Below are 27,405 nucleotides of genomic sequence, written 5' to 3' on the forward strand. Positions count from 1 at the left end.
GGTGTCAGCCTTTTATATCCACCAGGATATCTTCCTTCCGGTCTTATTTCCGAAGCCACTCTCTGTGCAAGGAGAGCAACGGTTGCCCTCCTTCGACATCTGCAGGGCGTCCGCAATCTATATCTAGCGGACAGAGCCCTCTCGTAACGCCCCCACAACCTTCATTGTACCGGCATACCGGACGAAGGGCATACCTGTCTCCTCCTAGAGGATTTCATCTTCAATGACGTTGTGCATCTGCACCTCTTCTGTTTCGGCCCATGTGCCATAGAGCCACCTTGCTGCACATTCCGCCAGGGCTCACGCTTCTCAGCTGCCTTCCTGGCTCGCATTCCCTTTCGGGGGATGTGTTGTACACCTATCTGGTCCTCGGTCCACACCTTTGCCTCATTGGTCCGGGAGTCCAGAGCTGTTGCAGCCTCTGGCTTAGCGGTTGCGTTCTGCAACATCTAACTCCGACCCCACCGCCTACGTAAGGCTTGGGAATCACCTGACTGGAATGCATAGGAGCAATCACTCGAAGAAGAAAAGACGGTTACTCACCGTAGTAACTGTTGTTCTTCGAGATGTGTTGCTCCTATCCATTCCAGACCCGCCCTCCTTCCCCACTGTCGGAGTAGCCGGCAAGAAGGAACTGAGGAGCGGACGGGCCGGCTGGGGTATATATTCAGCGCCATAGCGGCGCCACTCCAGCGGGCGCCCAGCCGGCCCGCCGGAGTTGCTAGGGTAAAAATCTTCCGAAGAGCCGTGCACGCGCGGCGCGCACACCTGACTGGAATGGATAGGAGCAACACATCTCGAAGAACAACAGTTACTACGGTGAGTAACCGTCTTTTATATTTACAAATGTACAGTTAGCACTACACACTTCTTAGCAGCACCCAAAATTCCAGGCTCAGAGGTCAGTCCAGCAGAGAACACTAGTGTGGCTGACTGCTAAAGTGCTCTTTCAAAGCCCCCCTCAATTGCATAGCTTCACATTGGGCTCTTCTGTTAGCCCTTGGGTCTCGCTGATCAGCAGACAGCCACTCCACCTGGGTGGCAGCTTATCTTCTCTCTTGGCCTCACAGATGTTATGCAGGACAAAACAGGCAGCTATCTCCATGGGGCTGTTTTTCTCACTAAGATCCAATGACGTTAGGGAACACTATCAGCATCTCTTCAGCCTTCCAAAAGCACATTCAACTGCCATTCTGCATTTACTGAGCTGGTAGTTGAATCTTTCCTTGGTGCTGTTGAGGTGGCTGATGTATGTCTTTATGAGCCAAGGGAGCAAGGATTAGCCTGGGTCCACAATCACTACTGGCATTTCAATATTGGTAGCAGTGGTGATCTGCTGGTTGGGAACAAATGTCTCTGCATGGGAACAGTCCTGTGTTCTCAAAGATGTGTGTTGTGCACCTTCCCTGACCAGCCCCTGTTGATATTAGTGAAGCATCCCAGTGATCCATCAGTGCTTGCATAACCACAGAAAAGTAGCCCTTTCTTTTTATGTACTTTGTGGCAAGGTGAGCTGTAGCATTGCCAACTCTCCAGGATTATCCTGGAGTCTCCAGGAATTAAGGATTAATCTTTATTAAAGATTATATCATGTGATGAAACCTCCAGGAATAAATCCAACCAAAACTGGCAACCCTAGTGGGCTGGTGCCAAAATGGTGATATACGTGCCATCTATCGCCCAACTGCACTCCGGGAACCCCATTGCTGCAAATCCATTCACTGTGTCCCATACGTTGCCAAGAGTCACAGTCCTTCATAGCGGGAGATGATTAATAGTCCACTGTGGATTTTCCAACTCCAAAATGATTTCCCATTGACCGATAGCAATCTGGTGTTGCAAGCTTCCAGAGTGTGATCCCCACTCACTTCTCCACTATCAATGCAGCTCTCGTTCTGGTGTCCCTGCGCTGGAGGACTGGCATGAGTTCAGGGGGGCCTTTCACATCCAAAAGTTCTGTAGCCACTGCTCGTTGTCCACAACCTGCATTAGGATGCGATCCTACAGTCAGTTTTCCCTTCTACTGCGTTCTACTGTCTGCAGCTGCTCTGTGAACGCCATCACCAATCTTGAATTGTTTTTTCCTGTGTCCCTTAGCAAACTATACTCAAAGAAATCATCCTGTCCCCCATTGTTGCAGTATTTCCTGTGGGTCTGCAGATACGGAAGAATCAAGCATACTGTAGTTGTAATGTTCATGAGAATAGCGCAGAGCTCTGCGGGCTCCTGGCTTCTGTCAGAGATGGATGACAGTGAAAAGTGCCAGGCACGTTTGTGGGATTTTAAAAAACATATGTGAGAATTATGGGATATGGATGGCATTAGGGGATGGAGAAAGTTGCATGCTGGAAACTTGACTGGGCACATCATTTCTTTCTCACAATACATTGAGAAAATTTCCCAAAAGGCATTGTGCCAGACAGTGGTGTGTGGCACACTGGGATACCTACCTGTGGTGCACCACACTTTGCACTGACACAAGCACTCTTGGTGAGTACATCCGACGCAAGCAGCCAACTATGGATGAGCGATATACAAACTTTGGCATCTGTACTCAGCGTAGCTTGTGTCAACCAAAGTCTGTAGTGTAGACATGGCTTTTAAATCTTGTTCTTCAGAGCAGAAATATCTTCATTCTGTGAACATGTCTCTTTCCCACTTCATGCTATATTTTTTATGTTAAAAGACCTATTTTTGTGTAGCAAAATTTACTCTTTGATGTACCTTCAACAGTTTAGTTTGGAAAGTAGCCAAGCTTATGAGTAATATTTTTCCACTGTATCCTCCCCACCCCTCAGCTATCAATAGGGTACAGTTTTCATTCTGCTTTACTTCACCGAGGTCTCATGCTAGCTTGCTTTAAAAAGATTTACAAATATCCAGTGTGGATGAGTCAGTCTGAAGAACTGAAACTGTGGGTTAGAAAAACATATCTGGAAAAATATAGTTACTGCCCTAAAGACATACAGTCAAACTCTGAGGGGGCGGAGTAGGGAGTTGTGCATAGTACTAATTTACCTCTCCTTCTGTTTTCTCAAGTGAAAGAAAAAAATGTTTTAATGTTGATAAACATCTTTCCTTAAAAATGGTTAAATTACCTTATTTAAATACTCTTCAGTATAGCTGAGTGATCCTCTCCCAAGACAGTTGATACAGAAATAGTGGTGCCAAGAAGCATCTTAATAAATTTTGGCAGAGGGTAAAGAAGTAAAAATGTTTAGTGTTTTTCCACTCCGTCATGTAAACAAGACTTTTACTTATTTCAGTTTTAACTTCAGACCTTGGAATTTGGAAGCAAAGGGTTGTAATGAGGAAGGGGAACTCAAGCTGAAGAAGAAACGTGTAGCAATAGTAGGGTGTTATCTGCTATGTGGTTCAGCCACTAGAGGTCCTAGCCACGCTTTGTCAGTGGTTTGCACAACTTTTTGCTAGAAAGCAAAGAATGTTGATGATCAGGGAATCTTGGGTTTTATTCCTGGTTCTGGAGGGGAGAGTGGCCTAGTAGTTAGCACTGCCACAACACAGCTCTGTTACATGCCAAACCAACTTAATTTCCTTCTTGGACAGGTTTACTGGCCTAATGGGTGAAAGGAGTCTACGGACATGATATCTCTTGATTTTAGTAAAGCTTTTGACACAGCCCCACATGACATTCTCATAAGCAAACAAGGGAAATGTTGTTTAGATGAAATTACTATAAGGTGGGTGCACAACTGCTTGAAAGCCTGTACTCCAAGAGTAGTTATCAATGGTTCTCTGTCAGATGGGGACACACCTATTGGAGCCCTGCAAGCGCCTCTCCTGGGTACAGTACTATTCAATATTTTCATTAATGACTTGGCTAATGAAGTAGTGTGTGTATAAAATTTTCAAATGACACCAAACTAGGTGAGGTTGCTAGCACTTTGAAAGACAAGATTAGAATTCAAAATGAAATTCAATTAAGACAAGTGCAAAGTATTAGACATAGGAAGCAAAAATTAAGTGCGCAACTACAAAATGGGGAGTAACTGCCTACATGGTAGTACTGCTAAAAACAATCTGAGGGTTATAGAAGATCACAAATTGAACAATGTGATGCAGTTTCAAAAAATCAGAGGGGTAGCCGTGTTAGTCTGGTTCTGTAGAAGCAGCAAAGAATCCTGTGGCACCTTATAGACTAACAGACGTTTTGCAGCATGAGCTTTCGTGGGTGAATACCCACTTCGTCGGATGAAAGTAGTGGAAATTTCCAGGGGCAGGTTTATATATGCAAGCAAGAAGCAAGCTAGAGATAACGAGGTTAGTTTAATCAGGGAGGATGAGGCCCTGTTCTAGCAGTTGCGTGAAAACCAAGGGAGGAGAAATTGGTTCTGTAGTTGGCAAGCCATTCACAGTCTTTGTTTAATCCTGAGCTGATGGTGTCAAATTTGCAGATGAACTGGAGCTCAGCAGTTTCTCTTTGAAGTCTGGTCCTGAAGTTTTTTTGCTGCAGGATGGCCACCTTAAGATCTGCTATTGTGTGGCCAGGGAGGTTGAAGTGTTCTCCTACAGGGTTTTTGTATATTGCCATTCCTAATATCTGATTTGTGTCCATTTATCCTTTTCCTTAGAGACTGTCCAGTTTGGCCGATGTACATAGCAGAGGGGCACTGCTGGCATATGATGGCATATATTACATTGGTGGACGTGCAGGTGAATGAACCGGTGATGGTGTGGCTGATCTGGTTAGGTCCTGTGATGGTGTCGCTGGTGTAGATATGTGGGCAGAATTGGCATCGAGGTTTGTTGCATGGATTGGTTCCTGAGTTAGAGTTACTATGGTGTGCAGTTACTGCACCGCACCATAGTAACCAATCCATGCAACAAACCTCGATGCCAACTCTGCCCACATATCTACACCAGCGACACCATCACAGGACCTAACCAGATCAGCCACACCAACTGCTAGAACAGGGCCTCATCCTCCCTGATTGAACTAACCTCGTTATCTCTAGCTTGCTTCTTGCTTGCATATATAAACCTGCCCCTGGAAATTTCCACTACTTGCATCCGAAGAAGTGGGTATTCACCCACGAAAGCTCATGCTGCAAAACGTCTGTTAGTCTATAAGGTGCCACAGGATTCTTTGCAGTTTCAAAAAAGACTAATTTAAATCTGGGCTGTATTAACAGGAGTGCCATATGTAAAACACAGGAGGTAATTGTCCCACTCTACTCTGCACGGAGTAGAGCGTTGATGAATAGATGAGGCTTGGATCTGCCATATTAAATGCTAGAATCTGGTCCCAGATCTATGTGTTTTCTGTCTACTACTGGAATAGCATAAAGGGAACGTAAAGTGGTCAGGATGGCCCATGCTAGAATTCCTCCAGCATTTGGGTTACTGAACCATTGTCCCTACCCAAGGATGCCAGCCTTTCTAGCCCAAGAAGCTTTTCATAGGCAGACTTTTTCACAAGCACCCTAGCACTATCTCCATTGTTGCATAAAAATCAACAAAACTATTAGATTATCTTCCTTCAAATTTCTTGTTAAAACCCACTTCTGATGTGATACCTACAAAACACTCTGCAATGGCTAGGCAGACAGTATACTGTTGTTGCTCTTCACTACACCAACCAGAAGAAATTCTTCAAAGACACTCAAGCATAACTTGAAATAGTGCCAAGTATCAGAGAGGTAGCCGTGTTAGTCTGGTTCTGTAAAAGCAGCAAAGAATCCTGTGGCACCTTATAGACTAGGTTGCATCCGACGAAGTGGGTATTCACCCACGAAAGCTCATGCTGCAAAACGTCTGTTAGTCTATAAGGTGCCACAGGATTCTTTGCTGCTTTTTTTGAAATAGTGCAACACTGGCGTTGACAACTGGGAGTCATCAACAGCAGGTAGATCATGCTGGTGAGCCATAGTCAATGATGGGGTTACCCAGTTTGAGATTAATGACCATATGGATCTTGAGGCACAGAGGCTGAGTCGTAAACAGTAACAGACTCAGCAAGTATAGAGTATAATCCCTTCCTCAGCATAAAGCTATCTGTGCACTTCATGTGGGAAGGACTGACACTTGTGCATGGGTCTTTTTAACTACAACTGTACTCTCAAGGAGTTAAACCATTGTCAGTGTCATCTTCGGTCACAAAAAACGGTAAAACACCAATCATAATTGTCTCAACTATATGCTTGTGCTTACTCCTGTCTGTTTATTGTATCCACTTGTTTTCTCTAGTCTTGTCCCTAAATGGTAAGTAAAGCTGACTGGACCACAGAATTTCCCTTCCAGGATCAATTATAAATAAGAAGTTTTGTACGAATTTGGGATGAAAAGTCAAAAAGATTCTAATTTTTTTTGGCAGGAGGAAGTATCTCAGATTCCCTTCTAAGAGAACAGAAATGGAATTTTTCTGCTTGCTGTCTGGGCAGTCTGGACAGCTGTGGAACCAGGAAACCCCAGCTGCCAATGTCCCAGCTAGGCTGACAGTGACAGATTTGGGAAATCTGGAAACCTGGGCTCCCTAGTAGCTTGCTAGGCAAGGAGACGCAAAGCTTGGGAGCTTTCATTTACATTTTCCCAATGGAAGACCGAATGTTTCCAGCAAAATCAAAGTTTTCCATGGGGAAAATTTTGATTTTTGTGGAAACTGCATTTTCTATTGGAAAATCATTCTGACATAAAATTCATGACCAGCTGTAATTGTAAACTCTTTGGGGCAAGGAACATCTTTTAATTTTGTATGAACAGGGCCTACCACAATGGGGCCTTGAGGCCTGAATGAGGCACCAGACACTATCACAGTAAGATTAACAAAAATCATAATCTACAGCGAATTCAACTTTAGAAGGATAAGAAAAACAAATTCTATAACAAATTCAATTTTAGAAGGACAAGAAAATGAACTATCTTCCAAAGTCCTCTTTCAAGCATTGTTTCTATAAAGCTTATCTTTAATGAAGATAAAACCAAATTGTTTGTCTTAAAACATGAATATTGGTTCTCCAAATCCCCTTTAACTCCTCACAGAGGTCAAGACGGCACATCTGCTCTATGCCTAGAAGTCTTGCTCCTCTGTCAGAGTTACGAAACTAGCCATCTTTCTGTACACCCTCATAGTAGTAAGTGCTATGCAGGTATAGACCCTATATGATGAAAACAAATGACATCACTGCAGTATGTACTGGCAGCCATTTTGTAAGGGGCTGGTCAACACTGTTAAAAGGATTCAGGGAGAGATAAAAGTAACTTAAGGTATTGCCCTGCCATTGAGTCCCCCCTTCAAATTTTTGTGGGTTTACTACATTTTCCTATTTCTTCAAATGTTTTTTCTCTGTCCTGTGGCTTTGTTGAAAGACCCACACAGACAAGAAAAAAAATGACCATATGGGGGAACCATGAAACTGAGTTTCTAACATGCTGGCATATGTGTAAAGTAAATTGGAAACATTTTTCTGATATTTCAGTTCTTGAGTTCTGAGTTTTTAAGACTAGGATTATTTTTTAAGTTGGCAGTGCTGCTTCAACAAATGGTGCCTTTTTGTATTGAGCCCAATACAAAAAGGCACGGAGAAGGGTTTCTTTATAGCTTTGCATATGATTTATATTGTTACCTTTATTGATGTTTCTACATTAGTTAATTTCCTAGTGTTCTTACCATAGTGGGTTATAAACTTTGTGGTTCTTAATTCTGTAATACACAAGAAATGTAAATAAGCATTTATGTTCAGAATCTATTTGGTAAGTAATTTGACTTATAGGAAATAGAAAGTTAAGAATTATCCAGAGTAATTTTCAAATAAGGTCAAATTGCACTGCATTGGCTCTGCCTCGTACACTCAGGTAGATGGTCCCCATATAGCCAGACCTGGTCTTATATATGTACTCTTTTTTTTTTCTTTTTGTTTCAGGCCTTCTGCACAGTTAAACAGAGTGAAAATCCATTGATGATGTGTGCATATTTGCATTTGCCCATTTTGTGTTTTGCTGTGTTAGGAGAAGGGTGGGATGAAAGTGGAGTGTTCTCTGTATGTATATATATCTTCTTACTATATGTTCCATTCTATGCATCTGATGAAGTGGGCTGTAGCCCATGAAAGCTTATGTTCAGATAAATTTGTTAGTCTCTAAGGTGCTCCTGTTTTTTATCTGGGAATCTGAGCCTTAACTTACTGAAGTTCAGGGTGAAGGTGCCCCCTATAATAACTGATCCTCCCTTCTTCTCTCCCCCACCCCTTGTGTTTACACCTAACTGTAAATCAAGTGTGTATTGAAACTCATCCTTCTGCCGTACGAGAAAATATATACAAGAATAACTTGACCATTGAAAGGATGTGGCAAGCACACTCCCTTTCCCCACAATATTTTCTTAACAAGATATGTTCAAGTAGCTCTGCAAAAGGGTTTGATGTTCCTTAACGATGATGGATAAAGAATTTAAAAAATGGGTTTCTGCCCTCTCGCTGCTTCTTTTAAAAGATAGCAAGAAGGCCCCACTGCTGTTCCAAGCTTGTTTTCTGTGGTGCTTTTTTTTTTATAATTTGGTTTAACTTAGTAATTGATATTTCTGATGTTTCTGTCAGTCTTGATTTTGCTGGAGTTGTCTTTGGAGGGGCTCCGAGGAGCTTTCTCAGCTTTTATTGGAGGAATGGCATTATTGAATTTTTTAACAACAAGAACTTCCTTCCAAGTTGTTTGTTGAGGTTTGAATTAAATGCGTTGTTATGAAAAACAAAGTCTTAGACCATCTGAATTAAAGACCTTTCTCCTCTCAGGTGTTCAGCTTTCACCTTGTGCTGTGATCTAATTTGATATGTGTTCTCCAACCAGCCAACCATTCAGTCATTCAGTAAAAGTAGATTAGCTAAACCACAAGGTTCTAATGTAAAATAAATAAATTAAATAAGCGGAACACTTTTTATTTTTCCAGGCTTCCTTTATACATCAAAAGTGTTTCCATATTTAGAGACTCTTTAAGCACTTTTTCTTCAGTAGGGCAGCCCAGCCAGTGCTCCCAGGCTTAGGTGACATGTCAAAAATGCCTGACTCCTCCCCCCCCAAAAAGCATAACCCATTTTTCCTATGTAGGTCACCTTTAACTTTCTATTACAAAAGAAAAAATAATGAATAAAAAATCCTTCTGATAAACTTTAATGTGCTCTTTGACTATTTAAATACTTTATTTCCATAAATTATTCAGCTAAATCATAGTAGTGTGTTTGTGATAGCAAAAATACCACTGTCATCTGTAAAGGGAAGGGACAAGTTATGTCTCTCAGTCATTATCAAAGGCTGGTCTTGACCACGGATCTGTCTTTTCTCAGTCTAACAAACAATATTGCTATTAAAAATAGCATGCAGGGCAACAAAGAGATATTTCTAAGAGTTTATTAAAATATGGTGACAATCTAGTGACCTTTTTCAAATATCAAATATTGTATAAGAAAACTTAGAAGTTGTACACAAATCTTGGGTTCAAGTGATTGCACCAAATGTGTTGCTATCAGAATCCATGGATGAAGCATCTGTGTGAACATTTCATAGGTTTATGAATATGCATATATTGCCTATAGTTGTTTGTTGGTTGAGAGAAGTTACATTTTAGAAACCACACATTTCTATTTTGAAAAGAGAAAATGTCTTAGAACAGCATGCCCAGGATGCAAAAATATTCACTTAGCTCTGCAGAGTTTGTAAATCCAGGTGTTCATGGGAGAAATGGTAAGTACATTCTCTCCTACACGTAATGATTTTGTTTTAAATGCTCAGTATCCCAGTTGCTGATAAAAATGACCTTAAAGAAACGTAAAATAGTAAATATATTCCTTTGTAAATGCAAAGAAATAATGCTTGCTAGATGAAGAATTGTCATAACTTATTAGTATGCTACATCTCAGAAAGCTCCAACATAATATGTTGTGTTTTCAGGAGCTGTGTCAATGCCGACCTGGTGAAGGAAACTGTTCCTGTTGCAAAGAGTGCATGCTTTGTCTAGGCACACTTTGGGATGAGTGCTGTGATTGTGTTGGTAAGTTCATTATTTATTACCTACTGCTACTGCTCATTGCATCATTTCTGTAATTAGATTGTAAATTTTTCAAGGCAGGATCTATATTAAAAATTTTAATAAATAGCACACTGAGGGAGCAGAATAGCTAATTATAAGCAAATAGATATTACTGGGTCACTTGATTATATTATCTGTGGTATTCCTGATTTTATTCAGTTAATGTCATGGTAACTGATTTGCTAATTCTGTTTTAGATTATGGACAACCCCTTGATTTGTCATGTGAGAGGAACTTAGTACACCAACATTGTTCAATTATCACATTTTGTGATCCAGTGGAAGTACTAACTATAAAGTGCCTTTAGAAATATCATACAAACAGTGGAGCTTAAGGCTTGCTGTCTTGTGAACCCTGAGAGCTAGAAACATATACTCAAAAACTTAACCAGATGCCTACTATTCAGAAGAGTAAACTTACTATCCAGAAATTGGTATGGAAGATGAGGGTGAGTGTTCCACCAGTGAGGCTGGGGTGGATAAAACCCTGACAAGAAGCCCAGCGCTAGTAACTAAGGCTTCTACTAATGAATGCTATCCCTGGACCCTGCTTAGGGATTCCATCTTCTGTATTAGCCACATGCTTATAGGTGTCTGATATATTAGAAGTTTCAACCCTCCTCTGGATGCTGGTTCACTCAAGATCCTCCTGGCTGCAAGTCTCCATTGTTCTACCTTCCTCACAGCTTCTTTTTGATTGGTCCTCCCCTCTATTGAAGTAATGAATAGCTACAGCGCCTGCCTCCTCTACTGCTGCTCATAGCTTCCCAAGCAATAGCATGAAATGGACATGATTGTTGGTTGTTCTGCTCTGTCATTGGTTCTGACTGCCCACTTTGAAACTGGCCAATTCACTATCAAAACTTCACTTTGCTTGTAGTTTTGCCAAGTATCAGCAACAGCAGAGACGCGGCAGTTGTTGGTAGGCAGATTCAAAAAGAGAACTATACTTAGACTTAAACTAGATTCATAGTTGGAAGATTATTTTTGCAACCATGGGACTAGAAATTTAACTTTTTAAATGAAAGCTTCAGGTTTGCAGAAATTGATGGCTGAGGCACCCATGCTCAGCAGGGGATACTTTCAGCTCAACATGAGAGTGTGGAGTCCTGCAAGTCCTGCAAATGCTGCTGAACAGTTGTAATGCTTAGCTTTCCAGGGGCATAAAGAATTTCCAGCTCTAGGAGGCCACATGAATTTGGAACTGAAAACCACATTACTAGTAATGATTGAATTGGTATTTGGCTTTTTTCCATTGTGACTTTTGTCCTTCCTTTGGTGGGCTTTTCAATATATAAACTTAATTTTTTTAAACTCCCAGGGACTAATAAGAATTTTTATTTCTAGTTGCAATGGCAAGCCCAAATAACATTCAGATCTTATATGAAAACTGTAGGGGGGAGTGGGGGAGACACTGGTTGCCTATGTGACGTGTAAGAATAGTAAAGCATGTTCCTGTGTCATGTTCAGCCTTGGAAAGTCCATTCATCTGGGGAGGTAGGATGATATAGTGGGTCCGTGGTTGGTGCCTTCTGCAAGATGTAAGTTTTAAAATAAAATAAAAAAAAATACATCCAGCCCTTATGGTTGTGGAGAAAAGCTTCCAACAAAAACTAAACAGATGCAACAGCAGCATGAGAAAGATTAGTGTTTCATGGATTGCTGCCCTGCAGCAGCTGCAGGAGTGGAATTAAAAAGTTTTTGGTCAATTTCACTGGTGCTATTTAGAATTCTCTTGATAGCTTCACCATTGTCCTCAATTGAGTCTATTTCATGCTGCTGCTTGGGTGAGCTCTGAGCAGCAGTAGAGGTAGCTCCTAGAGCTAATGACTGTGGAGAGCAAGGAATCAAAAGGAATCTATTAAAAAATAGAAGCTGGGATAGTGATGAAGCAGCATCGATCCCTACCACCCTTGTAGCAGTTGGGAGTCAGGGAACAGTGAGGGAGAGAGAGTGTCTGTGGCTCATAGAAGAGCAATCAAGAGCTTCACTTTTTTCAGATACCTGCTATCTGGATGCTACAAAATGGGGAGTCCCCAAGCAGGGTCCAGGGAGAGCACATTGGTAGGAATTTAAACACCCTTCCCTTTCTCATCTGCTGATAAAAGGAAGGACACTGGGCCCCCTTGTTATAGTTTGTCTTCTGGCCTTTAGCTTAGCTTTAGAATCTCCTGTGCCTAATGGCACATGTGCTGTCTGTCCAGAGCAAGATGTTTGACTCTACCGTAAACTGTCTCCATTGTGGCAGCATCTTTTTTGATTGTCCTGCAATAGGTCATTCTTTGTCCTCCACCTCTTCTTTTCCCTCCAGGTGGGATCCAATCTAAGATGTACCTTGTGCTTCTGCCACAACATAGCCTGATGAGGTGGTCAAACCACTGTAGCCATTTCTGTCTGAGTATTGAGTCCTCATTCTGCTGACCTGTGTGGTGCAACACTTCCACATTGGTTACACAGTCTCTCCAATGAACTTCCTGTTGTGTACTTCCACCATCTGCTGTGTTTCTGAGGCATACAGTAGTATTGTGAGGACAATCGCGTTGTACAGTCTCATTTTAGTGTGTACATTTTTCATCTTACTCTGACAGATGTTTGACAAATAGGAAAAAGATCCACTGATTTTGCCAGTTCTTTCCTGCACTTCTTAATGAGCTGTCCATTAGAAGATATTGTACTTCAAAGATAGATGAAGTTGTGAACTCTTTCATACTCTTCTACACCAATCACGCATCTGTTAGTGTTCGCAGCATTTCCTTCTCTTTCCGTGATCTTGGTCTTCTGCGTACTAATAAAAAGTCCCACTTTGGCCACTTCTGCTTTTATGCTCACAGAGAGAGACTTTTCATTCCATCCAAGTTGGTCTCACAGCTTATCTCTTGCACAAACAATACGAGTGTACTAGGCAGCAGCCATTCCTGTTCTCATCCCAAAGTCCGTGACCATGAAGAAGGAAAGTGGGGATAGTACACAACCTTGCCAGTAGCAATCTTAAATCATTCCCTGTCACTGATCCGTGTGCTGATGCAGCATGCAGATTCGTCATACAAAGTGTATTTCACATTAACAGTGTTTGCTGGAATTCCGTAGTGTCTCAGGATCTTCCAGAGGGCTTTTCTGTGACCCCTATCAAACACCTTCATAAAGTCAAGGAAATTCTGGCCATTAGGTGTCTGGCAATGTTTTCAAGCTCTATATATGAATTATTACTAATATAAATGGGGGTGGTTAGAGTTGAGGGTGTGGGAGAGAGCATAAGTATGGTATTGAGAAACTGGGGAAGTGGTGGGAGTGAAAGATAGAAAATATAGAGGCAGAGCCAGAGAACATAGTGCAAGGAAAAAGAGAGATGAGCAGGTGTAGAGGAAGAAAGAAAAGAGGAAAATGACTGGAAAGTACTGAGGAAGAGGTGCACTATGATCTCAAGTAGAAAAGAAAGACATGGAGTAAAGATGAAACAAAAGCAAGAGAAAGAACTACATAAAATGTTGCCATGAATATTGTATGAATTGTAATATACAGTAAACAATTATGTGTTCCTTTCATTTCCAGGAGGCCTGGCTTTAGGGGAGTGGCATTATAGGTATTTTTCACCCTGGCTCTTAGGTTTTGGATAAACTTTTCAAGTCCTGATCATACTAATGTAAATAAATATCTGTTTTCTTTCAGATGCTGGTAGTGTAGTATTTTTGTTCAACAAAAGAAACAGCTTCAGTTGAACTTTTCATACTCTAAACCATAACAGTAATGGAGAAAGGGAAGCAGAGTGCTGTCACAAAAGTTCTTATGGTGTCTTCATTTATGTACTTCACTGTTGCAAGGCATCTCACTTAAAACTTTAGTGCATCACTGCAAAGATCTTAAACCCAATGGGTGAAATACTGTCCCTAATAAAGTGTATGGAAGTTTTTCCACTGATACCATTGGGGGGGTCAGGATTTTTCTCTCTCTCTCTCTCACACACACACACACACTTTTTTTTTTTTTTTTAACAAAAATTAATTTTATTTCTATATGCTGCCCTTCCTGGCAGTGGACGTGAGACAGTTTTATGACTTTTCATTTTACACTTTTCATTCCTCTGTAGGTATGTGCAATCCTCGCAACTACAGTGACACCCCTCCAACTTCCAAGAGCACTGTAGAGGAGCTGCATGAACCAATCCCTTCCCTCTTCCGGGCACTCACAGAAGGGGATACTCAGCTGAACTGGAATATTGTTTCCTTCCCTGTTGCAGAAGAACTGTCACATCATGAGAATCTAGTGTCATTTTTAGAAACAGTTAATCAGCCGCAGCACCAGAATGTCTCTGTTCCAAGCAACACTGTCCACACACCATACTCCAGCGACAAAGGTAACAGTAAGTTGTCTAAAGCCTAATTTCTAGTGTTACCTTTGTGAAGGGGCCCTAAAAAGGACAAAAAAAATTTATTAACCATGCTCAAGTGCGCTAGCCTCCTTAAAGTACAAATAAAAGACATGGTCCCTGCCCTGAAGAGTTTGGTCTAATTTCTGTCACAGTGTGACAAAGGGGGAGTAACACAACAGCACGGGCAAAGGCAGGAGCATATGACAGTCTTTGGGGGTGGGAGGAGGGAATGAACCATAAAACAATTTGTCAACATGGAATTCCCCCTCCAACGTGGGGGTTTCATCAGTTCACACCACTCTAGCTGGGATAATGTAAAATGCTGTCAGAAGCTGAAGCAATTGCCTCTTCTGACTCAGAGAAAATCAAATTCAGATCAGGAACTACACCTAATCTGTCCCATAGTAATACAAAAGTAGGCCGCAGGAACAGTTTTAAATACATAGCTTTAAAGAGCTAAAAAGGGAAAATTCAGAGAGCTGGTGTTTTTGCCGTTGGATCTGGAATAGAGGTTAAACTTGTGGCTCCAAGATAGCATGTTTTGAGCCTCTGAGTGTCAGAATGATATTCCAGGTAATACTGGATAAACTATAGATCTGAGTGTTATCTCTTTCTTGGCATTGATGGCATTGATTCAGGGATGTACGTGATTGGAGGAAGGATGATAAAATATTGATTGCCAGGGGAAAATGATGCCAAATTCAGTTGTAGTGACAATAGTGTGGGGCTGGGAGACTCCTTTTCTGCCGGTTGATTTTTTTTAAACAGAATTTACAGTATTTTCTCTGACACCCTCCCATGAAACTTAGAGAAACTTCGTAAACTGTTCTTTCCTCTTAACTAAATGATTTCGTAACACTTAATTTTTTTAAAACAAGGCATACCATCTGATTTATTAGTCATATCTATAAGCAGTGCTGTGTTTGACAGTTGGTAACTATGTACTGATCTTCCTGTGCTGGCTCTTTTATTTAACTCATGAAAGGAATACAATTGATAGAGACCTATTGCATTTCCATATAAGTGTGAACCTCTGACCTAGTTTTGTTTCTAAACAAGACTGTTCTTCATTAAATGGAACTCAGAGAGAGACTTTTCTAATTTCCTTTGATTTTAAGGAACATTAAGAAAATAAATTAATTCCAGCTGCAGGAAACCATATGGTCAGAAAACATCTAGTTCATATCTGTGTTTGACATTATTAAAATATTTGCTTTCTGGTATTAGAATAATGAAAGTAACAATGTTAAATGGTAAGCTGCAGAAAGCCATATGTGCACACAGTACAGTATTTAAAGATGTGAATTATACAGTAGAACCTCCGAGTTACGAACACCTCAGGAATGAAAGTTGTTCATAACTCTGAAATGTTTGTAACTCTGAACAAAACATTATGGTTGTTCTTTCAAAAGTTTACAACTGAACATTGACTTAATACAGCTTTGAAACTTTACTATGCAGAAGAAAAATGCTGCTTTTAACCATCTTAATTTAAATGAAACAAGCACAGAAACAGTTTCCTTACCTTGTCAAATCTCTTTTTAAACTTTTCCTTTATTTTTAGTAGTTTATATTTAACACAGTACTGTACTGTATTTGTGCTTTTTTTTTTCTTTTCTTTTTTTTTTCCTCTCTGCTGCTGCTTGATTGCATATTTCCTGTTCCATTTGAGGTATGTGGTTGACCAGTCAGTTTGTAACTCTGATGTTCGTAACTCTGGAAGGATTTGTCAATTTTACTTGCTGCCTTTTTGGATGAAAAGTTGGAGTTTTTGGGGGGGAGGGGGATTTTCTCAAGACTTTATGAAAAGGGCTACCTGTTCTAATAACAATTTGCATTTTATTCATAGTGGGCAAGGTCCAAAATCCAGGTGGTGTTTTGTCTATTTCATGAGACTGCCTGTTCCATAAGCAACATTGTATTCAATAGTAGGTTCAAAGATCATACATGCTACTGTTAAATTCCAAGAATGACAATTGAGTTAAACTTAGAAATAGATACTCAGTGCCCTTGATTAACTGGCTATGGTAGGAATTCAGCACAGAAATAAAAGTGAACTTTTTATTGTTAAGAAACTTGAGCAGATCTAATCCTTTTCAAATCTTCAGTGATTGTAGATGGGGAAGGTGTAAAATTGCTTCCAACATCATGTACTTGGAGGAGGAATAGAAACTGCTGGGCAGTATGGACATACATACAACATCTACAAGAAAAATGCTCTGCTAGAAATACCTACAGTCAGAGGTGCTCTTCAGTCTACTGAACCTATGGAATCCCTTAAAGCCCTGCACATCTAGGGCCCTGGATGCCAAACATCCATCAGGTCCACTAGTAGTGCTGCTAACGATTGAATGGGGCTACTAGAAAGCCACTTGGGCTTTTTGCATGCTGTGGTTCCTCTCTGTTCAGTTTGTCTTCCTTCTGTGGACACCTGCCATCTGGCACTAGCATTGCATGCTAAGAGGGTACGGCCCAGATCTCCTCTTTCTGCCTATGACTCTTTTATTTGTTGTCCATAAGGAGCAATACTGGTTTCCATATGCCCCCTCTGCTTTTTCCCTAGCTTTGGACCTGGGGGGTAGGGGGGAGGTTGTCAATAACTAGAGGTTTGAAAGAGGGGATTGTCAGAGGTGGATGGGACCCAGCTTATTGTATGTTATTTTGTATAGGGTCCCACAAAACTTGGAATGGGCCCCGCCTAAAACTACACTTGCCATGTTCTGCCACAGCCTCTCTGACTGCTTTGATTCCATACGTTGCTTATGCAGAGATTGAAACTAAACTTGTCTGAGGTGTTGGACTTACTTTTTCAGTACTCATCTAGAACTGAAAATAGTATCTCTAGCCCCAGGGACCACTGAGAGTTGTAATGACAGATACCTCATGAACCACTGGGGCTAGAGAGGACTGCTTTATATCACTGGAAAGCTGGAACTTCCCTTGGTACAAAGCATTCCTTTCTAGCCCTGGCACATTGCAAGCTATTGGACCTTAAAAATCGCATTCTGTACCATGCTGCTGATTTCCTCACCCCCAACTTGACTCTGACACTTTAGATATTATTTTGAACTTCTAGAACTAGTGGTAATTGTTCATACCAAGGGCTGTCAACTCTTGAGTCACAACTTCAGGCTGTTTTTCTGGGAATCACACTTTTTGTTCTACATATTTAGCTTAAACTCCTTTTTGGTGGCCTCAGAGCTCAGAACTTGCAGTTCAGTACCTTTTAGAATGAACTTAATTGTCACATGTGATGATGGAATCTTGTCAGAGGAAGGATAGCAGAGTATCTTTTGGCAGCTGATGAAACAAAATCCATAGTGCAGGGAAGGGTGTCTTTACATTAACCATTGGTTACTCTCTGGATGGGCTCTGAATTCACCCTCTTCTGGAACCCCAACCAAGGAAGAGAGTTTGTCACCAACTGTGTATCTAGCTTACTGGATACAACAGGTGGATGTTGAAATAGGTCTCTCTTTTATCATCCTTAATTACCAGAAAATTGTATACTGGTTTATTTTGATAATATATTTACCTCTTTTGTTAAGTTCTTTGATCTACTGATGAAAAGCACTGTATATGACTACCTAATTATTTTCTCTTACGAGAAATGTATTGTGTCTTTTTCATTTGTTGGCAATGCTGTAAATATACTTTGGCTTGGAGAGGATCAGAAGAATTTTTAATCTCATAGATATGATTTTAAAGACAAATATTGCACATCAGATATGGTGTGCTCTGAACTTGTGACTTCCCAAAGTCCTCTGCAGTGTAGTTCTTTTATAATTATTGCTTGCACTGGAAAACATGAAGATTATAACAACATGCTGATGGAAGCATGAGGCTGTCTTGTTTTGATTACTTAGAATTCAGACTTTATTGTACATTATTCTCTCTGCCACACAAACCTCCCTTTATTCTGAATTTTTTTAAAAAATCTTCATTTTCTGAGATAATGAGTTATTTATCTGCAGTGTTTTCTTCCCCCGAGAACTCTCTCTTCCACATTCCTTTTTTGACATACCTGAAAACTGTTAAAATGCTAATGAAAGAACTGTTACTGAAATAAGTAACATCCTTTTATCTACAGTGAGACAGTCAAGTGGATGTTTTACATGATTGGTTCTTGAAATTGACAACAGTTAAATAGATTTTCCAGAATACATTGTGAACCTGTAGGTGTAACTTTTTTTACATGGCCCCATTTCACCAGTCCAAGAAATAATCATTTTAGATAAGGGCTCCTGAACTTGCTAGAAGCAACAGACAGAATTCTATCGCCTATCATATGTGAACAAAGATTTGTTCTTAGACTGATGGATGAGAGAAAGTCAATGATGTAGCAGAAACAGTGTGCTTGCTTTGTTCTTTTTTCTGCATCAGACAACTTGTTTTGTTTCTTTATTCTATTGTTATGAGAGATTTTCAAATGCAGAGGAGAGGGGAGGATCCCAGTAAGTATTCACAGATGATTTGGTCTCCTTGGAGGAAGGAATTGGCGACTAGGACTATTAAAAGCCAACTCAAACAAAAAGCTTCCCATTCCTGAGAAATAACTGTTTTTGAAATTGTACATGTTGTTAACTGTTAGGTCTCTGTTATCACTCTAAGTATAAATCTGCAATGTCAAGGTAAGGAGGAAAACAAGTCTAACTCCATCATTTATAGAGGTGCTATATCTTGATTGTAGTAAAGCTTTTGACAGTCTCACATGACATTCTCATGAACAAATTAGGGAAATATGGTCTAGAGATTAAATTACTATAAAAGATGGGCACAAAACTAGTTGAAAGACTGAGTTGTCTTTGTTCGTTGTCAAATTGGGAGGGTGTACCTGGTGGGGTCCTATAGAGGTGTGTCCGGGACCCAGTTCTATTAAATATTTTTATAATGACTTGGATAATGGAGTGGAGAAAATGCTCCTAAAATTTTCAGTTGACACCAAGCTGGGAGGGATTGCAATCACTTTGGAGGACAGGATTAGAATTCAAAAGGACCTTGAAAAGTTGAAGAATTGATCCGAAATCAACAAGATGAAATTTAGTAAAGACCAACATAAAATACTACACTTAGGAAGGAAAAATCAGATGTACAACTTCAAAGCGAGGAATAACATGCTAGGCAGCAGAACTGCAGAAAAGGATCTGGGGTTATAGTGGATCACAAAATGAATATGTCAGCAATGTGATGCAGTTACAAAAAAGGCTAATATCATTCTGGCCTATATTAACAGCAGTATCATCTGTAAGACACAGGAGGTAATTTCCCCACTCTGTTTAGTACTGGGGAGGCCTCCATTGGAGTACTGTGTCGAGTTCTGGATGCCATGCTTTAGGAAGGATGTTGTCAAATTGGAGAAGAGTCCAGAGGAGAACAACAAAAATGATAAATGTTTAGAAAAACCTTTTATCACTGAGAAAAGGTTAATAAAAATAGGGCACGTTTAGTCTTGTGGGAAGAAAACTGAGCGGGGATCTGATAAGTCATCAAATATGTTAAGGGCTGTTATAAAGAGGATAGCGATCAATTGTTCTCCATTTCCACTGAAGGTAGGAAAAGAAGTAACGGGCTTAATCTGCAGCAAAGAAGATTTAGGTTAGATATTAGGAAAATCTTTCTAACTATAAGGATAGCTAAGATCTGGCATATGCTTCAAAGAGTGGTTGTAGAATCCCCATGATTGGAGGTTTTAAGAACATGTTGGACAAACACTAGTGAGGGTATACTTGGTCCTGCATCAGCACAAAGGGATGGACTAAATGACCTCTCAAGCCTTACATTTCAATGATTCGGTGATTAGGTATGGATTAAGGATGGTGTCAATAGAGCTTCCATAACTTGTAAAAATTGGCTTTTTCTTAATAGTTCATAATAAATCACTGGCAAATGGGAAACTGAAATCTGTATCCTGGAAACAAAGATCTTTCCTCCCTAGTGTGCATGTTGGTTTGTTAGTGTAGTTATTCAAAAGTGCTGGGCTGCTGGTTGCTTTTTCCCAAGAGACGTGACCTTTGTTTTTGGAGTAGGGAGAAATGTCTGATTATATTAAGAATTATGGGAACTTTAGCAAACAAATCTATAAAATGTATGCAGTGGTGTTGTGGCTGTGTCGGTCCCAGGACATTAGAGAGACATGGTGGGTGAGGCAAAATCTTTTACTGGACCAACTTCTGTTGGTGAGAGAGACAAGCTTTTGAGCTTACATAGAGCTCTTCTTCTGGTCTGGGAAACATACTGAGAGTGTCACATTTAAATACAAGATGGAACAGATTGTTTAGCATAAGCAGTTAACACATTTCAAGGGACCAGTCAAGGTAAAGTGGCCCATTAACTAAATAAAATCACTACAGTCTCAAATGAACTCGCACAGGAAAATGATAAAAAATAAAAGCACCCTATCACCTGTAGGTGAACACTTTTCACAAGGCGATCACTCTATGGCTTGGTCTACACTACATACTTACTTTGGTATAACTACGTTGCTTGGGGATGTGAAAAATCCACATTCCTAGCAATGTAGTTATACTGACCTTAATCCCATGCGTAGACAGCGCTATGTCAGCGGGAGATCTTCTCCCACCGACTTAGCTGCTGCCTCTCATGGATGTAGAGTTATTAAACTGACGGGAGAGCTCTCTCCCATTGTCTTAGAGCAGGGAAAGGCAACCTATGGCACGCGTGCCGAAGGCGGCACGCAAGCTGATTTTCAGTGGCACTCACACTGCCCGGGTCCTGGCCACCGGTCCGGGGGGGCTCTGCATTTTAATTTAATTTTAAATGAAGCTTCTTAACATTTTAAATACCTTATTTGCTTTACATACAACAATAGTTTAGTTATATATTATAAACTTATAGAAAGAGACCTTCTACAAATGTTACACTGTGTTGCTGGCACGCAAAACCTTAAATTAGAGTGACTAAATGAAGACTCGGCACACCACTTCTGAAAGATTGCCAACCCCTGGCTTAGAACATCTTCACCAGACGCACTACAGTGGCACAGCTGCATCGGTGCAGCTGTGCGAATGTAAATTTGTAGTGTAGACCTCTGACCTGCCTTATTAGTTCTCATCCTCAAAGGAAACTTGCAAAACTCTTTCAAAAGATAAGCCTGGAAGCTTAAATTCATAACTTTGCTAGACACTAAAATCATGGACTGAATAGAGACACCGGATTTATGGCTTATTACAACAATCTGTAACCCATTAACAACCCCCACAGTTGCACCCCCTTCTTTTTCCCACTATGACTGGTGGGGTGTTAACCAGCCACTTCACCTTGAATGGTCCCTTGAAATATATGTTAACTACTTATGCTAAACAATCTGTTCCACCTTATGTTTAGCCGTGACACTGAACATGTTTCCCAGAACTGAAGAAGAGCTCGAAAGCTTGTGTCTCTCACTCACAGAAGGTAATCCAATAAAAATATGTATAAAATAGTAGCTTAGAATTTGGGATGCCTCTTTAATCCATCACTTCCTTTTTTTCTTTAATTGGCATGTGCCTTTACACATTGCCCAACATTTTTTAGTACTAGAGATGATTTGCTGACTAGGAAATGGCTGTTCCCCATTAATTGATCTCCTACTTGTATTTAACTCAGTCTAGCAATTAGACTGAGGTTTCCAGCTCAGTCTAATTGCTAGATAGTGTAAGCTTTCACTAGCCCCTGGCACAGGGAAGCCAGAAGAGTGAGTTTGTCGGGGATGCTGCAAAGAGAAGCTTGCAGCTGGGATCAAGATTAACAGATTAAAGGCTAGAGAGAGATGATGTTATGAGCATCCAAGAAGGAAGTTTGGCATTTGGGATGGAATTTCAGGTGGCAAATGGGAGAGTTGGAATTGGTATGGGCATCAGCAGGAAGCAATCTAACAATTTCTCAGCTAAAAGATGGATTGGTAGTCTGTGGTAATAAGATACTGTAGAATAGAGAAACAATGGAACTAATGAAACATGATTTTATATATATCTCCACTAAATTACTTGCCTTTTTTAATCTGATCTTTGATCTATGTATTATCTGTTTAAATGATAAAATCACTGTTAAAGCACCTTGCACACTAGATATTTCACAAACATTCTATTAAAAATACTTTTAGCTTGCACAGGTAAGCACTCAACTCAGGAAATGCCAAAAATAGGTTTGCATGTGCAATCTTATCTCTGCTCCCTCATGTATGTAGTTGGACTGTAATGGAATCCATGACCTTATTGTCTTTCAAGCAGTACAATGTTCCTCATGTTTTCTGTATACTCCTAAATATAAATCTGCAGCATCTTGCAGTACTGTGTAGAGCAGAGTTCATGAAAACCAGGCTTTTTAAAGGGGGTACATCTACACTGCAACTGGGAGGGCACTTCCCAGTGTGAGTAGATAGACAAGCACTAACTTTGCTCGAGCTAGCATAGCAAAAATAATGGTGGAGCCAGGGGTAGCACAGGTGGCGGCTCGGACTAGCTGCCTAAGTATGTATGCATGGGGTCCAGGCAGGTCTGTCTACCTGTGCTGGCAAGCATGATCCAAGTTGCAGTGTAGGCACACCCAAGACATTCAGTGATTGAGGCAAGGGCTCCTGTGTAGCCCTGCCTTATCCATTCTGCATTTTACAATGTGCACCTTGTAATGTGCAAAAAGTGGTATGACCATGTACTTGAGAAATAATATATGATCATAGAAGTAAAGACTACTGTACTACCTACAAGGGGGTTGAGAGCCACAATATGAAGAAAGCAACAAAGAGTCCTGTACCACCTTATAGATTAACAGACATATTGGAGCATAAGCTTTCATGGGTGAATACCCACTTTGTCAGACGCATGCGTATTCACGCACGAAAGCCTATGCTCCAATACGTCTATTAGTCTGTAAGGTGCCACAGGACTCTTTGTTGCATTTTACAGATCCAGACTAACACTGCTACCCCTCTGATACTTGACAGGCTGGTAGAGCAGGCCTTATGTTCTCACCTCTTCTCCTCTCCTCACCCTTCCGTTTCCCCTGTGGCACGTAGTTTGAATGACTTGCACTCAAACATCTGACAGCTACATACTTAACTAAAGTAACCTTTTAAAAATTTTTCTCCCTTTGTTTAGAAAACATGTGCACTGTGGTCTACTTTGATGACTGCATGTCAATACATCAGTGCAAGATCTCTTGTGAGTCCATGGGAGCATCAAAATACCGGTGGTTTCACAATGCCTGCTGTGAGTGTATTGGGCCAGAATGTATCGACTATGGCAGTAAAACTGTAAAATGTATGAACTGCATGTTTTGAAGCAGAGAAGCTGTATAATAGTAATGTGGAGGCCAAAGCAACATTTCTTAATTAAAAAGATGGGGATTGGAAGTATTGCATTATGGGATATGTTCTGGGAGCAACTAAACATGAATGATTTGAGAAAAGATGTATACAATTCAAAGCATAGCTGTAATTTTTTTTCTTTTTAAATCCTGTAAACAATGCTAATTGGCAAATGTTTCAACTGTATTGTTTATTTTTTCCTTATTCTTAGTCGAGTAGCATAACCATCCTCATGCTTCCTGTCCTGATTATTTTGCTTTGATCTGAATATATTGCCTATACTCATTTTCAGAATGTAATGTTGTATTTAGCAGTTCAGAATAGTGAAGCCTTAACAAGAGTCCCATTATTTAGAAGTTCCACAAGTGCTCAAATAGATAATGCTCTTCCATGTATGTTTTATAACTCTCCAGTATAAGAGCCATAAGACTCCAGTAGCTTATGGTCTTACACCAGTGGCCAAGACTCCTATTGTGAAAAGGATGTCCTCAAAAATAAGAAAACATTTATTTTTCAACTTCAAAACAGGAGCTGTAATAGATAAAATCCCAGCTTCTTAGCAGGGTGTCCCACCCACTACAATACCATGTGTGTGACATCATTCCTCCAGCTGTTATATGCCTCCATTCCTGCAGGCAAGGTATTGCATTTCATAAAGAAATCTTGTTCCCATCAGTGCACTCTTCTTATAAACCAAAATAAAGCTGGTAAGTTTAGTCACGTCCACTTGCTGTTGGATTCATTGTGGGTTGTCTTATCCCTGGAAACGCAGTGTTGTGCTGCACATTTGGAAGGGGGTTGTTATGAACAGAAAAAATAGCATGGGATAAACTGGGAGTTAAACTGCATATCCTAATAAGCTCAGCAAGTTTATTTGTTGAGTAGCTGGCAGTTGTCACATTACAGCATTTGGTAGTGCTCTGTGGAACACTTATTCTAACTGTTTGGTTTTGCTTTGAGGTTGGTTTTGATTCAGATTTATGATATTGATTCAGGCTTAATGGGGAAGTAATTATCCTCTGAGACAAATGAGCATTCTCTGAATATGGAACACTTTGTCCATTTTGCTGTGTTTTAATATATGGAGCAGTAGGCAACTGCAAATTATAAGACAATTACTATGGTACTATTAGGTTTTTCCTGTGATGATGACATAGAAACCACAAGAATAAAGTCTGAGTATAATTGTGATCTCGCCAGAAACTCATGATAGTGTTTATTACAATAACTTTTTTTTAAGTTTACTAATTTTTTTATATAGATGGATTTGACTATTCCTGTTTCTCCCTCTCGCCTCAACCTCTCTAGGTCAAACTGCCTCCTACCGACATGTTCCTAAACACTGATATCAATTACTTTCAACTCTCATTTTATTTGAAAAATTGACTTAGGAATTTTTAGTTATCCTGATACATGCAACTCTTCAAATAAAAAAAAATCTAAAGATGTCTGCTGTTGTGCAGGACTTAATTTTTTAAACTTTTTTCCAGGTATGGAGGTTTTCCAAGCTGGAGGTTTGCTTAAATTTTTAAACTGGTGGTAAACAAAACTGTTTCCTATTTAAAGTTGGGATTTATGGGAGAAAGTTTTGAATTAATGGTTTCTGGGCGAAGGGCAAAGATCAGCCTAAACTGAAAGAAATGATATTTGTTCTTCTTTTTATGGTTTGTTCCTTGCATCTTTTCCACTTTTTTTGTGCAAAGAAATTCTTCATTAATTTCTTATAGTGAAGGGGGAGAGAGGATATGCTTATGTTGTGAGTATCTGTATTTTGTGTGCTTGAGGATTATACATTATTTCTGATCAAGATTTAATAAACATTTTACAAGTGTCCATGCAAATCAGTGACACACTGAAGGCTTTGAGTTATCATATACTGGATTATTTGAAATGTAAAATATTGTGGTTTCAGAATCTTAAGACAAATCAAGGTTGATTGTCTATTTGGGACCCTGTTGCGTGGATTTATGACATCACCCTTCTTTACATTATGATTTTACTTCAAGATCAAGTAGGAGGGATAGAGAGGTTGTGTGTGGAGGGAGACAGAACCTCTGTTTTAAAGAGTTAAATGTCCATAAAAATCATGGAAAATCACAAAAGGTATGTTTTTGTTTGTGTAATACCTTGAAAAGTTTTTGCTTGTAAGGACAGTCCACTTTAAATTAGGTTTGCTCTATTTTTGTAATATATGATGGTCTCCGGAGAGTCTGTGCTGTAAACTCAGTGCATATGCAAATGATCTGTGGCAACATCAGATGTATTTTCTTATATTTCATTTGTTTAAACAAGTATTTTAATAAATAATGAGACATTATTGGGTTGTGTGGTTCTTTTATCACTGCTGCTTCTTCCTAAGCTCTCAGGGCAAAAGTTTTTAATGGAGTTGAAGTATAAATTTATTTTAGTAATTTCACTAATTTTAATCCTATTACTGTAGTCTCTTTGAATAACTTTGTTTTTCTGAAGGTGTAGTGACAAAGTGCTTTTTTAGCAGCTTGAAAATTGTTTTACAGATAAAATTGTAATTTTGCTCTAACTGAATGTATTTACTTTATATAAAACATGAAACCTACAAAATGCAATTTGTGTAACATTCTGAAATGTTATCTATGAAAATCCCATTATAGGAGAATACTATGTAATTTACATGGCATGGGAGGAAAAATAATAAATATTTTATTGTTGGGACACATCTCAGGCCCTAATTGTAGGAAAGCACTTAAACACAGGGTTGAAGTGAAGCATATGCGTAAGTACCTTGCTGAATTGGTATCTTATCCAGTTGAAGCATCTGGGCAACTTATATAATTAAACACTCGCTATAAAATTGTAAATCCTTAAACTTTAAGTACTCAATAAAAAATGCCCCGTGTAACAATCAGTGGTACAAATCCTAGGTAAATTCTTGATCAACTAAATTCTCTTTGTTGCTATCTGATACATTAAAGCACAGACATGTAATATATAAAATATTTTAACAGTCAATTAGTCTCTCAGCCCCAGATTTCTAATATCTGTAAAAATGATTGATGTGTAATTTGTAGAATGGTAATGTAATGCCAGTGTAGTATTTAATGCAGTGTGATTTATAACTGAATTGTCATTTCATTGTGAAGTCATATACTTTTTAAAAAAAAAAAAAAAACCTGAGGGACAGATCACATCTGCTCCAGTAGGTTGCTCTGACAGCATACATGGGATAGACCTGTGCTGCAACGGGCTGAGGCCGGGTGAATTATTTCAGTGCAGGTTCTCCATGGCGACTCTACAGTGGTTCCTCTTGGAAACCTCAGTGCAGAGGGAATCTTGGTAGCAGGAGGGTCACTCAGGTGTGTAGAAGGAAGTCTCTGCAATGAACTGTGGAGATTCTGGGCTGCTCTGGAGTGTGCATCAGCCTATATCACGCTGCCATAAACTAGAGCACCTCTGGGACTGCTTTAATTTTTGCCAGGGGGGCCTTTCAGTACCTGAAGCAGCCCAGAATCCCAAAGGTGAAAAGGACACTTAAAGCCACCTTTGCCCCCACCCTCCCCTGAGCTGCACCTTCTATGTTGCATTTCAGGGAGGCACAGCACAGAATTTTAATACACTGGACTTAGCCCAGTGATACTGTGCTTAAACCCATTGAATAAGACCCTCAGCTGGTGTATATTGGCTTACCTCATTGACTTCAATTGAATTATGCCAGTGTGCACCA

General features: G+C 40.0%; 1 protein-coding gene across 3 annotated transcripts in view; it reads left to right on the forward strand.

Annotated features, from left to right (window-relative positions):
• TWSG1 (twisted gastrulation BMP signaling modulator 1) overlaps positions 1–26,034 on the forward strand; it is a 50,302-nt gene extending 24,268 nt beyond the window's left edge. For all 3 annotated transcript variants that reach the window (XM_045003052.1, XM_045003050.1, XM_045003051.1), the window contains exons 3-5: positions 9,898–9,997; positions 14,120–14,386; positions 23,497–26,034. In XM_045003052.1, the coding sequence (XP_044858987.1) occupies positions 9,898–9,997; positions 14,120–14,386; positions 23,497–23,678 (549 nt within the window). In that variant the 3' untranslated portion in view covers positions 23,679–26,034. The remainder of the gene's footprint in view (positions 1–9,897; positions 9,998–14,119; positions 14,387–23,496) is intronic.
• Positions 26,035–27,405: the final 1,371 nt, after the last annotated feature.

The sequence above is a fragment of the Mauremys mutica genome, chromosome 2 (genome assembly GCF_020497125.1).
Source record: "Mauremys mutica isolate MM-2020 ecotype Southern chromosome 2, ASM2049712v1, whole genome shotgun sequence".
Taxonomy (NCBI): domain Eukaryota; kingdom Metazoa; phylum Chordata; order Testudines; family Geoemydidae; genus Mauremys; species Mauremys mutica.